Source organism: Otolemur garnettii, unplaced genomic scaffold (assembly GCF_000181295.1).
Source record: "Otolemur garnettii isolate 467f Iridium unplaced genomic scaffold, OtoGar3 scaffold00002, whole genome shotgun sequence".
NCBI classification, from domain to species: domain Eukaryota; kingdom Metazoa; phylum Chordata; class Mammalia; order Primates; family Galagidae; genus Otolemur; species Otolemur garnettii.
This window is the reverse complement of record NW_003852397.1, coordinates 28114768-28129912: the sequence shown is the minus strand read 5'-3', so window position 1 is coordinate 28129912 and position 15145 is coordinate 28114768. Positions and strand designations below refer to the sequence as shown.

General features: G+C 37.0%; 1 protein-coding gene across 1 annotated transcript in view; it reads right to left on the bottom strand.

Moving 5' to 3' along the window:
* ERC2 (ELKS/RAB6-interacting/CAST family member 2) overlaps positions 1-15145 on the bottom strand; it is a 976082-nt gene that overhangs the window by 672394 nt on the left and 288543 nt on the right. The window contains exon 4 of the mRNA XM_012805132.1: positions 13395-13469. Within this exon, the coding sequence (XP_012660586.1) occupies positions 13395-13469 (75 nt within the window). The remainder of the gene's footprint in view (positions 1-13394; positions 13470-15145) is intronic.

The following is a 15145-nucleotide window of genomic DNA, read 5'->3' as shown; positions in this document are numbered from 1 at the left end:
TTCACATGAGGCCTGTGGTTGACTTCTCAACCCTGCTGGCCCGGGCGCACGCCAGGAAGGAAATTGCAATCCCTAAATAAACAATAAGCTCAGAACCTGAACACCAGCAAGGGAGAGGACAGGGGCTGCTGGCCTGCACAGGGCTGGCCAAGACAGACCAAATGAAACTAAGACTTCAACTTTGCAAGAATGTCATGTCACCCAGCCCCAGCCTGCTAAAAAAACAAAACCAAACAAACAAAAAAAGAATGTCATGTCAATTCAGACTACCCAGGAGGGCCCTTTGAGAAAATTGCTGGTCACCAAGCCTCCAGACTTTGTAGAATTGTTAAAGCAGGACATTTAATCCATTCCCTTTATTTGCCAAGTGAAAAGAGGGAAAGCCAGAGAGGACAAGTGACTTGCCAAATGCCAATAGTCAGAAGTTAAGTCCCTAGCTCAGTGGTTCTCAGCCTGTGGGTCGTGACCCACAGGAACTGTATTAAAGGCTCGCAGCGTGAGGAAAGTTGAGAACCACAGCCCTAGGTCATGTATTATGCCGTAGACCTCATGGGCCTCATTATTTTTTCTCCATTGGTTTCTCATTTCAAAGATGTTTTTTGAAAAAGTCTTTTCAACATGCAAACTATGCGTGTATTCAGAGCTAGAACTCTCTGCCTAAAGTAAGCTTATTTCATTCTTTATATCTGTGAGCCAAAGGGAAATGTGCCTGGGTTCAACTGAAGCTCCAGCCTGGTGGCACTGTTCAAATGCATCACCTCTTTTGTACAGGTAAAACCCAACTTCTAGACTAAAAGGGAAGAGGATGAAGAAGCAAAGTATTCTTTGTTCATCTACTTTTTGTTTGTTGGTTTTGTTTTGTTTTTTCCTCTATGTTGCCAGGCTGGAGTGCAGTGTCTATTCACAGGTGTGATCACTGAACACCACAGCCTCAAATGTCTGCCTCAAGCGATCTTCCTGCCTCAGCCTCCCAAGTAGCAGGGACTACAGACTCTGCTACCACTCCTAGCTACTTGAGCATTCCTTATGTACCAGGATTTCCCCATGCCTTAGTCCATTTTAATCCCCACTACAATCCTATACAGGTTGGTATCATGGACCCATTTCACAGATGGGAAAGCTGGAGCATAGAAAACCAGTAAGAGGCAGAGCCAGATCCTCAGTTTCTATAAATAACCTAACCTTCTACCCTGGGGAGCCTTGCCTGCCCAGCAAAAGAGAACAGGAATTTTTTAAAATGTACATCTGTCAGCTTTTTGACAATGGTTTTTCTTTAAACAAACTTGTTGCTGTTTTGCCTAAACAATAATTCCTGATCATTCCTATATAACAAATGCACATTACTGAAAACACAAAAATTGGAGGGAAAGAATCCTTCATAATCTCCTTATCCAAAATAAACGTCGCTTTTCAGCTGGAGATGCCATCTTCCAGTAATTCACCAAAATAACAAACACAAAGGGAAAGAGGAGAGGCCCCAGTAAATGTTCTCTAGGCCTTTTAGAAAGCATGGAGTTGTTCCTTTGGCCACATGTATGTGAATCTACAGAAAAGATGATACGGTAGACATCAAGGGAATGGGTACTGTTCAAAACAGCATGCCACACAGATGTTACCCTGGCAAACCTGGAAGAGTCTACAATGTTACCCAGCATGTTGGCAATGTTGTAAATAAACAAGGGCAAGATTCTTATCAAGAGGATTGATGTTCATATTGAGCATATTAAGCACTCTAAAAGCCAGGATAGTTTCCTGAAATACCTGAAGGAAAATGATCAGGAAAAGAAGGAAGCCAAAGGGAAAGGTACCTGGGTTCAACTGAAGTGCCAGCCTGCTCCACCCAGAGAGGCCCACTTTGTGAGAACCGTGAGCTCGTAGAACCCATTCCCTGTGAATTTATGGCATAATAGGCATATAACATAGCACACAGGAGAACCAATGGAACCATGATATTAGGTGTTAGAACCTATTTATTCCCCATGAATTCATGGTATAATAGGTGTACAACATAGCACACAGGATAAACAACAGTCCCCATGTAACAGTGACATAAAGTGCTAGAACCTATTCCCCATGAATTCATGGCATAGTAGTCATACAAAGCTTTGTCACATTCACTGGCAAGGTGCCTCCCTGAGCTACTAGAAACTTTTCCCTATGAATTCATGGCATAATAGGTATTAAAAATAAAAGACTATTACTACTATAAAAATGTTTCTCATCACTGACTAAAAGTGTGGTATTCTTTTCCCCAAAGAAGTATTAAAGCAAATTTTAATAGTGTCCTAAAAAAAAGCCAACATTTTAGTACATTTTTCCACCAGACTTTTATTCCACATTAATAAACATAACCTCTTTATATATTAAGAATAGTACGTTTGCTAAACATGAGAAATGCATCTTTCAGTTGGTTATTTAATAGCTCTGTTTTTTAATAAAATTCAATGACCCAGAGCTATTCAATAACCCAAGTTATTGATCATTTTACTTGTAATCTTTTTCTTTATTTTTAAGAATAGCTTTATTAAGATACAATATACAGACCATAAAATTTACCCTTTTAAAATGTTCAATTCAGTGGTTTGTGCAAACACCACCACAAATTCCAAAACATTTTCATTACCCAAAAGTCCTTGTCCCATTAGAAGTCACTCTTCTTTCTCCCCATCCTGTTAGACCTTGGCAGTCATAATCTGCTTTCTGTTCCTAGCTTGCCTGTTTTGAACACGTCATATAAGTGGATTCAGGGACTATGTGGCCTTTTGTAACTGGCCTCGTTCACTCGGCACAATGTCTTCAGGGTCCATCCACATTGCAGCATAGATCATCAGTGCTTTGCTCCACCATATACATTCACAATATTTTGTGTCTTCATGTGTCAGATGATAGACACGTGGGTTGTTGTAGCTTTTTGGCTGTTACAAATAATGGTGGCATGAGCATTTGTGTATAGTTTATTTTTTATTGTGGACATGTTTTTCATTCTGTTGGGTGTATACCTAGGCATGGAATTTCTGGGTTATGTGGTTACTCTATGTTTAACATTTTAAGACACTATTCAACAGTTGGATTGCACCATTTTACATTGCAACCATCAACATATGGGGGGTTCCAATATTTCCACATCTTCCCCAACACTTGTTATTGTCTTTCTTTTCTATTTTAGCCATCTTAGTGAGGGAGAACTTGTATCTAATTGTGGCTTTGACTTGCATTTCTCTAATGACACATGATCTTAAACATCTTTTCATGTTCTTATCAACCATCTATAGATCTCTGAAGAAATATCTTTTCAAATCCTTTGCCCCATCTTTAACTGAATTGTCTTTTTCTTGATAAATTATCCTTCCTTTATTTTTAAATTAACATTTTAATTAAAGTACCAAATAATATAGGTTGACCATCACACTATTTTAAAGTTGCACACGAACTTTACGGCCACACTGTGTATGTAAGAGTACCCAAATCATAGGGGTTCAGTATGATGAATCATGACAAAGTGAACACACCTAAACACCTGCCAACCAGATTCTGAAACAATATTATCTGCACTCCAGAAACTTCCTTCCTGGTCCTGTCAATGTCCATATACCCTTCTCTTCAAATTAATCACTATCCAGACATCTGACACCACTGATTAGTTCTACCTATGTGACAACAATGGCCATTCCAGAAAGAGTTCCAAAACTGCTTTGGAGAGTAAACTAGACACTAGCATTGGTGCATGGCTTCCCAAGGGAAGTAGTTCAAAGGCGACCATAGTGATGTTCAGCAATAAGGTATGTAGCACTTTATCTAGGATGAGCTTGGGAACTTAATTCTCCAGCCTTGTATTGCATATATTCTTTTGTGTCTGGCTTCTTTCAACATTATTTTGGTGGTATCCAATTATATTGTTGCATACAGCAATAGCTTGGTCCTTCTTGTTGCCATGTAGCATTTCATTTATAAATATTCCATTATTTATTTTTCTACTGTTGATGACTGTGTTATTTGTTTCAAGTTTTTGATTATTCTGTATCTCACTGCATTTTGTACCCTTTCATTTCAATTAGCTCTTGTACAACTATTGTTAGATTGGCTCCTGGATATTTCAGGGTTTTTAATATCCTTGTATGTAATATTGCTTTCTAAATTTCTAGTATGTAGAAATAAGATTCAGTTTTAAATATTAACCAGCTATTGGGTAAATTCATTTACTATCTTATAGTTTACATACGAATTCACTGAGATTTTTCTATACACACATTCATACTGTGGATGAATATAAATAGTTTTATTTCTTCCTTTATAATTCTTATACTTAGATTGTCCAAAACACTGAATAGAAGTGATGGAAACTAACGTTCTGATCTTGTTTCTTCTCTGTGTACCATAAAAGCTTAGAACATTTTACCATTAAATATAAATTGCTACAGCTTTCTTGTAACTACACCTTATTAGATTAAAAAAAATCCTCCACTTATGATCTGAGTTCCTTAACAACTTCTTTGGAGGCAGGGATGGATGGTGCATTTACCAAATGCTTTTTCTGCATCTACTTAAATTATAATGATTTCTCTCCTTTATCCTCTTAATGTAGTAAATAACATTGATTAATATCCAAATATGAGTACAACTTTCCACTCCTAAAATAAACACAACTTGATCATGTCATTTATTTGTTGCTACATCCACTTCATCAGAATATTCTGCATAATGTTTATTCAGAAGATAGCTTGTAATTTTCCTTTCTTGTAATGTCTTTCTTGTGTATTAATATCAAGCTTATGTAGACCTCAAAAAACAAGCCTCCCTCTTTTCTAACTCCAGAAGAGTTTCTGTATAATTGATCTAATTTATTCATCAAACATTTGGTACAATTCACTGAAAAAGCCATCTGGGCCTGGATTTTTTATTGTTGTTGTTGTTGTTTGCTTTGGGCTTGGGGATTTTTTTTTTTCAGTTAGTGGTAAGATTTTAAATAATAGAATTATTTCCTTTAATATATAGGACTACTCAGATATTCTATTTCTTCTCATGCAAGTCTTGACAAGTTGTGTCTTTAAAAGAATTTATCCATTTATCCAAAATTCAACTTCATTATCATAAAGTTGTTAACAAAATTTTCTCATATTTTCAATGTTAATAAGATGTATAATGATGCACTCCCCTTTATTCCTGATACTGGTTATTCATGCTATCTCTACTTTTCTTGATGATTCAAGCCAGGAATTGTCATTTTTGTTAATTTCTCAAAGAATCAGTATTTCGTGTTCCTATCTAGCATGTTTGTTATCTGTTTCATTAATTTCAGCTTTTATCTTTCTCTTTCCTTATGGCTTAATTTGATCTTCCATTGTTCTTAAACTTAAAAAGTCTTTTATCAACCTAACTGAATAATTTGCTCTTCCCCAGACACTCCTATACTTTCCAGCCTCCTTGACATTGCTCTTCTATTTCCCACTGTTGATAAACCATGTTTCCCTTTACCAAAATTATGCCAGTTTTTCCTCCAAAAAGCATGTTATGCCCTCTTTTATTTGATATCCTTTGAGTCCCACAGTCTATTTTATCCTTCTTACGTAACTTTTATAACTTGATTTACACACTTCTTTCCAGTAGATGCTAAAAGACTGAAGGCTTAGTTTTTCTGAAAGGCTTACCATGGTGCTGTGCACAAAACAGCTTCTCAATAAATACTGGTGTCTGTGATTCGAGTTCAAGAGTTATATTCACACAAACTAACCCAGTTAATAGTGGAAATTATTGATTGGCAACTCAGTCAAAGATTTAGAGTCAAATACATTGCAAGAAGAGTTTAAGTAAGAAAGGAAAGAAGCCTCATCTTTATAAAAACTCTTACTTGCTTCTAAATGACAACTATATATCATCCAAAGCTAACATTTAACTTGACATTTTGCTTTTTCTGGCCATCACTTAAAACCCACATTTTTTCCACTTATTTAAGGAAGATAGTTAAATGGGACAAACTTTTATTTTATTTCGAGTTGAAAAATGAGAAGATGAAAAAAAAATCTCCCAAGGGGAAAAAATGAGCTAAAAAATAATTCTGGTTCTATAAATGAACAGTGTATATCAAAAACACAGGGCTGTACAAGTTCAAACAAGTTATCACTCCATGCTGTTTAAAAGATTTCAGGGCAAGACTTAAAACGCAGAGAGGGAAACGGGGCATATGCTGGCTGTAGGGTACATATTTGGAGCCCTATCTGGATGCCTGATAACATACATTAAAAAAAGATGAATCTTGCCCTATAGCACAAAGTGCAGATGTGCACCTTTCCAAAGATATCAAATCGGCATCTCCAGCTCTCATGAGCTGCCTCTACCTGTCCTAGGAAGCAAAATTCAGTGTATAACTTCCAAAGAAAGTGTTAAAAGAAAAGTCATTTGAATCTATGGGCCATCTCCAATAAAAAAGCAGACAGGAATAGTGGAGAGTGCAAGAACTTTGGGAAGAACTCTGGGGAGGAACTTTAGCTGCCAACAGACCAGCTCTAGGACTTGGGACAGCTTGCTTATTCTCTCTAAACCACAGCTTACTCTTCTCTGAAATAGAAAAAATTAAACCTATTCACAGGTTTACTACACAAGTTTCATAGCCCGCATATGAGGTAGTGGTGTTCCTGCCATTGGGATGTCGCTGGTGGTGAAGATGTTGGTTTTTTTCTTTTTTTTTTTTGGCCGGGGCTGGGTTTGAACCCACCACCTCTGACATATGGGGCCAGCACCCTACTCCTTTGAGCCACAGGTGCCACCTGAAGATGTCATTTTTAAAAGCCACAAAAGAGCTGGAAGATATTCTTCTCAGCAAAGTACCTCAAGAATGGAAGAAAAAGTATCCAATGGACTCAGTCTTACTATGAAACCAATTTATAGCTTTCATAAGAAAGCTATCAATTACAGCCCAAGAAAAAGAAGAAAGGGGAGAGGGAGGGGAAGGGAGGATGGGTGGAGGGAGAGTAACTGGTGGGACCACACCTATGGTGTATCTTACAAGGGTACATTTGAAATTTACTAGGTGTAGAATATAAATATCTTAACACAATAACTAAGAAAATGCCATGAAAGCTGTTAACCAGTTTGATAAAAGCATTTCAAATTGTATGTCAAACCAGCACATTGTACCCCATGATTGCACTAATGTACACAACTATGATTTAATAATAATAATAATAAAGCCACAAAAGAAGCAGGGACATATTCTTAAGGCCAAAAAGCCATTCTAATGGCTTGACGAGAAAAGCTGGACTTGGCACAAGGATAAACACAGCATCCTAGAAGTCATAAGTCTAAGTAAGACCAAAACTAGTAACAGTCCCAAAGATGAATGAAATAAACATAGGTTGGCCCTAGAATCAAAGACATGGCAGCCACTTCATTGGTCTCTGACTAGACCTCAGGATCCAAATAAGTTCACGATAGGTATTAGGCTGTGTTGAATGGCAAAGATTTGGGTTAGAACTCTCTCTCTTCCTAGTTATGTGACCTTGAGAAAGCTGCCAAGTCATAGCTTTTGGGATTTTTGAGGAGTTTTTTAAATTTCAAAATATTATAGGGTACAAATGTTTGGGGTTGTTGCATGATCCATTTTGTTATGTTTGAGTCAGGGTTTTAAGTGTACCTGTCACCAAAAGTGTTTGTTGTACCTTCAGGTAGGTTTTTGCTCACTCCCTCTTTCCTCCTTCCCTCTTCCTGATTTCTGGTAAGTTTTACTTCCCTCTGTGCACATATGTGCTCATCAGGTACTTCCAGGTTAATAGCAAGTATATGTAGCATTTGTTTTTCCATTCTTGAGATACTTTACTGAGGATAATAGTCTTCAGTTCCTTCCACATTGTTGCAAAAGGCCTTAATTCATCCTTCTTCATGGCTTAGTACTCCATAGGATACACACACCACATTTTTTAATCCAAGCATGAATTGATGGGTACTTGGGTTGATTCCACAGCTTTGAAATTGTGAATTGCGCTGCAATAAACATGAGCATGCAGGTGTATTTTTGATAAAATGACTTCTTTTCCTTTGGGCAAATACCCAGTAGTGAGATTTCTGGATAAAATGGTAGGTCTCCTTTTAGTTTTTTGTGGAATTGTCAAGTTTTCCATTTGTAGTCCCACTAAACAGTATATAACCATTCCTTTCTCTCTGCATTCACATTTTTTGGACTCTTTACTAAAAGTCATTCTAACTGGAGGTAAAGTGATTATCTCCTTGTGGAGATTATCTCCTTTAATTTGCATTTCCCTGACTATTAGTAATATTGAGCATTTTTCATATGTTTATTGGCCATTTGTCTATGAAAAGCTTCTGTTCACATCTTGTGATCAAGTGTTTTGTTTTGTTTTTTGCCGTTTTATTTTGGCCAGGGCTGAGTTTGAACCCGCCACCTCAATGGGTTGTTTGTTTCTTCCTTGTTGATTTGCTTGGGTTCTTTGTAGATTCTGGTTATTAGCCCTTTATTAGACATATAGCTTGGTAATATTTTCTCCCATTCTTTAGGGGTCTATTTGCTGTGTTGTTTCTTATCCATACAGAAGGGTTTTAATTTAATCAAGTCCCATTTATTTATTGGGATTCATTTATTTATTGCTGTGATTGCCAGTGGGGCCAAATTCATAGACCAATATCTACAAGAGTTTTTTCAATGTTTTCTTCTAGAATTCTTATGATTTCTTGCCTTACATTTAAGTCGTTTATCTGCCTTAAATTAATTTTTCTGAGTAGGGAGAGGTATGAATCTTGTTTCATTCTTCTGCATGTGGCTAACCAATTTTCCCAGCACCATTTATTGAATAGGGCTGCTTTTCCACAGTGTATATTGTTGTCTGCTTTGTCAAAAGCAGACCTTTGTTCCATTGGTCTGAGTCTCTATTTTTGTATCAGTGTCATGATGCTTTGGTTATTATAGTTTTGTGGTATAGTGTGAAGTCCAGCAATGTGATGCCTCTAGATTTATTCTTTTTGTTTAAGATTGATTTAGCTATTTGGGTTCTTTTCTGGTTCCAAACTAAACACAAAATTATTTTTTCTAGGTCTGTGAAATTGCAACTTCCAGTAGATCCCTTATATACCTTGTGGAACTCAACAGGCTGAATTTGACTAAATACCAAGATACCTTTTAAAAGAAACTGAACCCAGTTGCAAGTCATCCCCATGCACAAGAGCAGTCATCTGCCTGGGCACAAAGAAAAAGTATAATCTTCAGTTTTAGTAACAAAAAAAATCCATCTCCCCACTGAAGTTGCACCTAAATGCAAAGTCATATTCTTTCATCAATAGCACCACTACACTGCAGCAACTTAGCAGAGTTCAATCTTGTCTTGCTTATTATTCAGTTCCAATAAAAAACCATGGTGGGGAGAAATGTTACTCAAGAGGAACTACTTAAAGCACACAAGTCACCTAGTTGGCCATGTGACTGGAAAATGGAATACCTCTGATCCTCACTTCAGTTACTCACAGAAATACTATAACATAATAACATTATGCCTCTGCCTTCTAAATCCACTTCAGTTAACAGGTTCACCAGATCAATATATTTTCTGAAACTTTTAATAAAACTCTATGTCACTGATATATGTCCCATTTGATAATGTCTGATTTTTTAGCAAGAAGTTTGTTTTTCTCAAAAAATGAATATCTTTAACATATTAAGCAAATAACAACAAAGGAATTCCATGTATTTTCTTTTCAACCTGGTTGTTAAGTTTTGGAGTGAAGTTTTATGCCCTCTCTCAGTCATTATTATTGGATTTTTTGCATTTTCTTTATAAATACAACATTCTCCATGCCCATCTATCTGTGATTGTTGAAGCTGCTGCAGCTTTCTTGCTTGAAAAGGCAGAAAGAAGCTGTCTAAAAATAAAGTTCATATTATGGAAGCCAAGATAAGGGATACCAGGAGGAAATGAGACTTGCTAATAACTTCTGAGCCCCTGGATCAAGCCAAGCCTGAAGCAATCACCTTTCTTTTTTTTTTTTTTTAAATTCAAGAGAGCCAGTAAGTTTCCTTTTAGCTTTAGTCACTTTGTAATAGATTTGCATCCCCTCAGAAGTTCTAACAAAGAAAAGTTTTTGAGATTATCTCACAAGTACTGCCATTACTGACGTTCATTTTTAAAAAGTAAATTTTACTTTTATGAATGAGCTCCAGAATGAAACTTTTGGACACTGTGTTTATGTCACGTCAAATTTATAATAATCAAAGGAATTAATCTTAAAGCAAGAAAAAAGAGAAAACAAGCCTTTCACCTGCCATTGTTATTGACAGCACTCCACAAGGCAGAAAAGAGGAGTTAGGTAAAGAATTTTCAAACACAAAAGCAAGAAAAAGAGGAGTATCACCACATCTACTAAGAAACTAATTTTTCCAGGAACCACACACAAAGTTATAGGTGCAAACTTGGAACATACCTGCCAGACAAAATTGGGATCAAAATTAAAACTTGGAGCTGCCTGCAAGAAGATAAATCACAAATAATTTTATTCACTTTTCTTCCTTTTATTTTCATTCAGATGACTGACTCAACATGCTGGCAATAGATGTGACATCTGCAATAGAACTGTCCCCCACTTGATATAGGCAGATGGCCTTCCCCAAGGCTTGTCCCATGAAGACATATTCTCACAACTTTAAAAGTCCAGAGGGCTACTTAGAGATCTTCTGGAATTACTGGATTGTGATTCTAAATGGTGCTTGCAGTTAAGATTGCACAGACTTTCACGTCAATCCTTTTCTTGAGTTGGTGCAAAGTGGATGTGGGGGTGATCAGGGGTCTGAAGTTTACTTTCCATTTCTCTATGAAGAAAGTATGGGTAACTTCTGGGCCATAATTCATGCCATTTTTCTGAAACTACAGAGCAAACTTACTCTAAGGAAGCTCTTTTTAACTTCAAATTTTATCAAGGCATTAGATGACATTTGATGTTTACCCAAAGCTAGAACACAAAAGAATCTCAAGTTCCATTCACCGGGGCTTTAAGGGTCAGTTCTAATTAGCGGTCAACTCTAAAGCTTTTACAATATGGGTTTCCAACATTCCCTCCAATTTCACAGGGGTGTAATGTACAAAACTGGATGAGATCACAGTCTCCATCATGAGCTACACACATGGCCAAGGAGATGACCCTCCACCAGCTGCCTTCATGATTCAATTTAGGTATGCTGGGTATAGATGCTAATGGGCCCCAGACTTCTCTGCTGACAAGACAGAAGGCAGTGATTCTGTAAATTAACAACCATCCAAAAAGACAACAGGAAATCTCCAGGCCTAGTTCCTTGACAAATATATTGATCTTCATTTGTCCTAAAAATACATTTTTATGCCTACAAATCAGCACCACTGGCATCCATAAAAGAAAAGGTCCAGGTTCAATTTACTGATAATATGTAGATATAAATTTTCCCTAAAAATCCTGTTTTTATGCCTTCCCATGTACATAGCCTAAATGAATGTTATTATTTATAATTTTTTGCTTTGTAATAAAATAGGCAGAAACAGAAAACTAGAAACACATAGATTTTCTTTTTTTTTTAATTAAATCATAGCTGTGTACATTAATGCAATCATGGGGTACAGTGTGGTGTTTTCATATACAATTTGAAATATTTTCATCAAACTTGTTAACTTAGCCTTCATGTCCTTTTCTTAGTTATTGTGTTAAAAGTGACAAAAGAGCTACCAGTTGTCTTTGTACAAAGGAAAATATACACCGCATTAGGACAGATGTCTCTCCTGGTCTTCCTGGTTTCTCCAAAGGCTTTTGGAGCTCAGTCTTTCTTTTGTATTTTTTAAATTATAATTTGAATATAAACATAATCCTCTTCTCCATTACTATTTGTGCTAGGTACTAGGAAGGTGGGTGGGGGAGGTGGGTGTAAGAGGGATTAAGTCACCCTTTGCAAAAAAGAAAAAAACAGTCTGATCCTTTCATCTTTTCCTTTTTCCTCTCCCCCTTCCTACTTTTTTTTAAAAGCCTAAATCAAGTTTCAAGTTTGATTACCATATGAAGTGAGGATAAAATTTCATTATGAACCACTACTCCCTAAGAGTGAAATATTAAATTTCTTTTTAAAATAAGTTAAAGTTACATAAATTCAAAACAATTAATGAACCAGGATTAACCATTAGTTTTTAATCCTATTGGCATTTGGTTCCATCAGTGATTATTTTTCAAAGCAATGTGCTGCAAATGCATTCTGAGTGCCTTGACTCGTGCAACCTCACTTAAGAGACACAGAGTTTGAAAGCAAATGTTCTGTGATTTCCACCACAGTCCACTTGCCTGAAGACATTGTCACTGACTAGGAAAAAAAATCCCAAATCAGAATTGTACATGCCAAGAATTCAACAGCTATTAGTTTCTTTTTCCCCAGGACTTGGGAATTTTTTTGGCAAACAATTCAAAATCATGTGCTGCTAGAGAGACAGAAAAAAATCATTATCCTATCAACAAGCTTCAGAATTCTCTTAGAGACCCATGGTGACCAGCAAACTCTCTGAGTTATTAAACTCACGTGTAGAATTTCCAGATTGCAAACATCTTTATTGTGAATTTTTTTTTCTTCATGGAACAATTTAACTCAAAAATTTTTCTTGAAATAAATACTTTAGTATTTGCTTCTTTCTGGCAAAAAACCTGGAAGTATAAAGACTTCAATATCTAGATACTAGCAAAGCAACTGAGTTTCCTTTCTGTCTATTAATCATAGATCATGGCTTGATCATCCTCATTTACTTCATCATTCCTTACATGCCCTTAATCTACCCAGAAGGATTTTTATATTCCTTTACATAGTATATCTCTATGCCTCCACAGCTAACAAGACTACTTTGAGACTATTTAGAAAAGTATTATTACTTCCAAACTTGGTTAAGAGAAAATACTGGGTTCATAAGAAAGAATTATTTTTTGAAAAATAATTTTTTAAAAAAAATTTGCTGATAGCATAATGTTAATTACTTACTGACACTACTGCATGTAAAATAACTTCCTTTTACCAAATCCTAGTTTTTCAAAGGTGTCTCTTTATAGTAATGTGAAGGGGTGGGGGAGAGAATTACTCTAGCTTTAGAAATTCACTTTTTAAAACACACACAAAACGTCTCTTAGGGTTAAAGGCATTGCCATGCTCTGGAAAGGAACGCAGCTCCTTTCAGCCAATGGATACTTGAGATCTTTACTCTTTTGCCCAGAAAAGGCATCCTGATTAAAGGGCCAATAAATTAAATATGCCCAGGAAGGCAAAAAGATCCAGAAGCAAAGCACTCGGCAGGGTGCCTAGAGAAAAACACAAGGTTCATTTCACATGTTTATGTTAGGCACCTGCCAAGTCAGAACAAACTCCCCAGACACAGATGTTTCTGACAAAAGTATTCAGCTCCTACCTTCATTTCAATGACAGTCTGGAGAGCCTTCGTCTTGGCTGGCTCCGGCTGAAGTTGGCTTCTCCGGTGCAATTCCTGGGGAGGAACACGATAGAAATAAGCCTGACGGTTCATCCTTCCGTTACAACACGACCCTTACACAGGTACCGCACAGCCCAGGGGGTGCAGATTCCCTGCACTCAGACATAAACAAGCCACAGGTGCCTCTCCCCCCACACTCTTTAGCATCCCTCCTGCCTGGAGCCTGCCTCCGCTCCGGTGAAAAGCTCCTGGCACATGCGCTATTTCTGAAACTTCCATCAATAATTAATGTCAACTGTGACAAAGCCAGCAAGTAATCAGAGTCCAAATACTGCTCAACACTGGGGCTGATGCCCAGCCATCAGATCAGAATATACAAAATTATATTACTCTGTGCTCCCAGTACAAACACAGCAAGGAAACAGAGGACAGAAAATGACTAACGTGGTTGCAAATCAGCTGCACGCATGGCATTTTGCTACCGAGGTAGGTTTGAAGTGAGCAATTTAAAATCTTTTCGGTATAACTGTGCCACTTTCTGGAGTGATCTGATGAAACCTTGTGAATCTCTTCCAAATTTACAGTTTCAGTCCTTATTCAAAAGCACATCTGTGGGTGATATATTTATACATCAGGATGCTAAGAAATTAAAATTGGAACTAATATCAACAACATTAGAGGAGAGACAAAATAGTTAAAGCCAGATATGGGCTCAAGAACTCCTGAAATCATGATGAACATTTCTCTAGGTAAAAAGCCAACAATATAATTAAAAATTTTAAGCTTGAAGGCTTTTTCCACATGTTTCCCCTGAAAAGAATGGTTCTGTCAAGACTTTTAAAAGTTGTCTTAGCAGAAGAGAGGAGATAAAAGATAAGGTAGTTTGTTCAGTTCATGCTTTGATTTTTTTTGTTGTTGTTGTTGTTAATAATTTTACTAATAGTTTGGCGAGAGTGGGCAATGGCAGGAGTAAACAAAGGTGCTCACACACGTCCTCACTGCTGATTGTGGGTCACCTATGGGATATCGATACTTATTTCTGCTTCCAGAAAAATCAGTTAGACTCAGTATGGGATATTTCTTTTAGAACCATTGGACCACAAACACTTAAATTTAAAAAAAGAAAGAGGTAAGAAAGAGGAACGAATGTAATTTCTGCCTTTTTCCAAGTAAGAGCATTTAAAATTAACTCTACCCCTCCACTACCATCTACTAGCATTCCAAAAAGATAGGACAATTAATGTAAAAATTGTTAGAAGAATCAAATCCCACAATTAAAGATAGTCCTATCCAGGATAGGATAAGCAGGCAATCTTTTGCCCTCATCCTATTATGCTGTTCTTATCTACCAGAGGCCCAAGAAATCTTGCATTTTGACCCTGATGCACATGCTCTGTTATCAGCACTGGGGAATCACTGTTACAGCTCTGGACAGGGGGTCTGAGAACAATGTTTTAGTCTCAAAGTCATCACTGGTATGAATTAGCAGTCTTGTGAGATCAACGTCCAGTTTGAGAACTATACCTTCTAATTATTCAAAATGCCTTCACGACACTTAGGGCATATCCCACTTAACATATCCCTGGAAGGGATGGAGTCAAGTATTACTGAAACTATTTTATGAGTAGAGAAGCAGAAAGAGACCCTCTGTTCTTTTGGAGGCCCCAACCTGCAATGATCTGGCAACACTGCCATTTTAGTCTCCCTGAAGATAGCAGAGGATTTCTGAA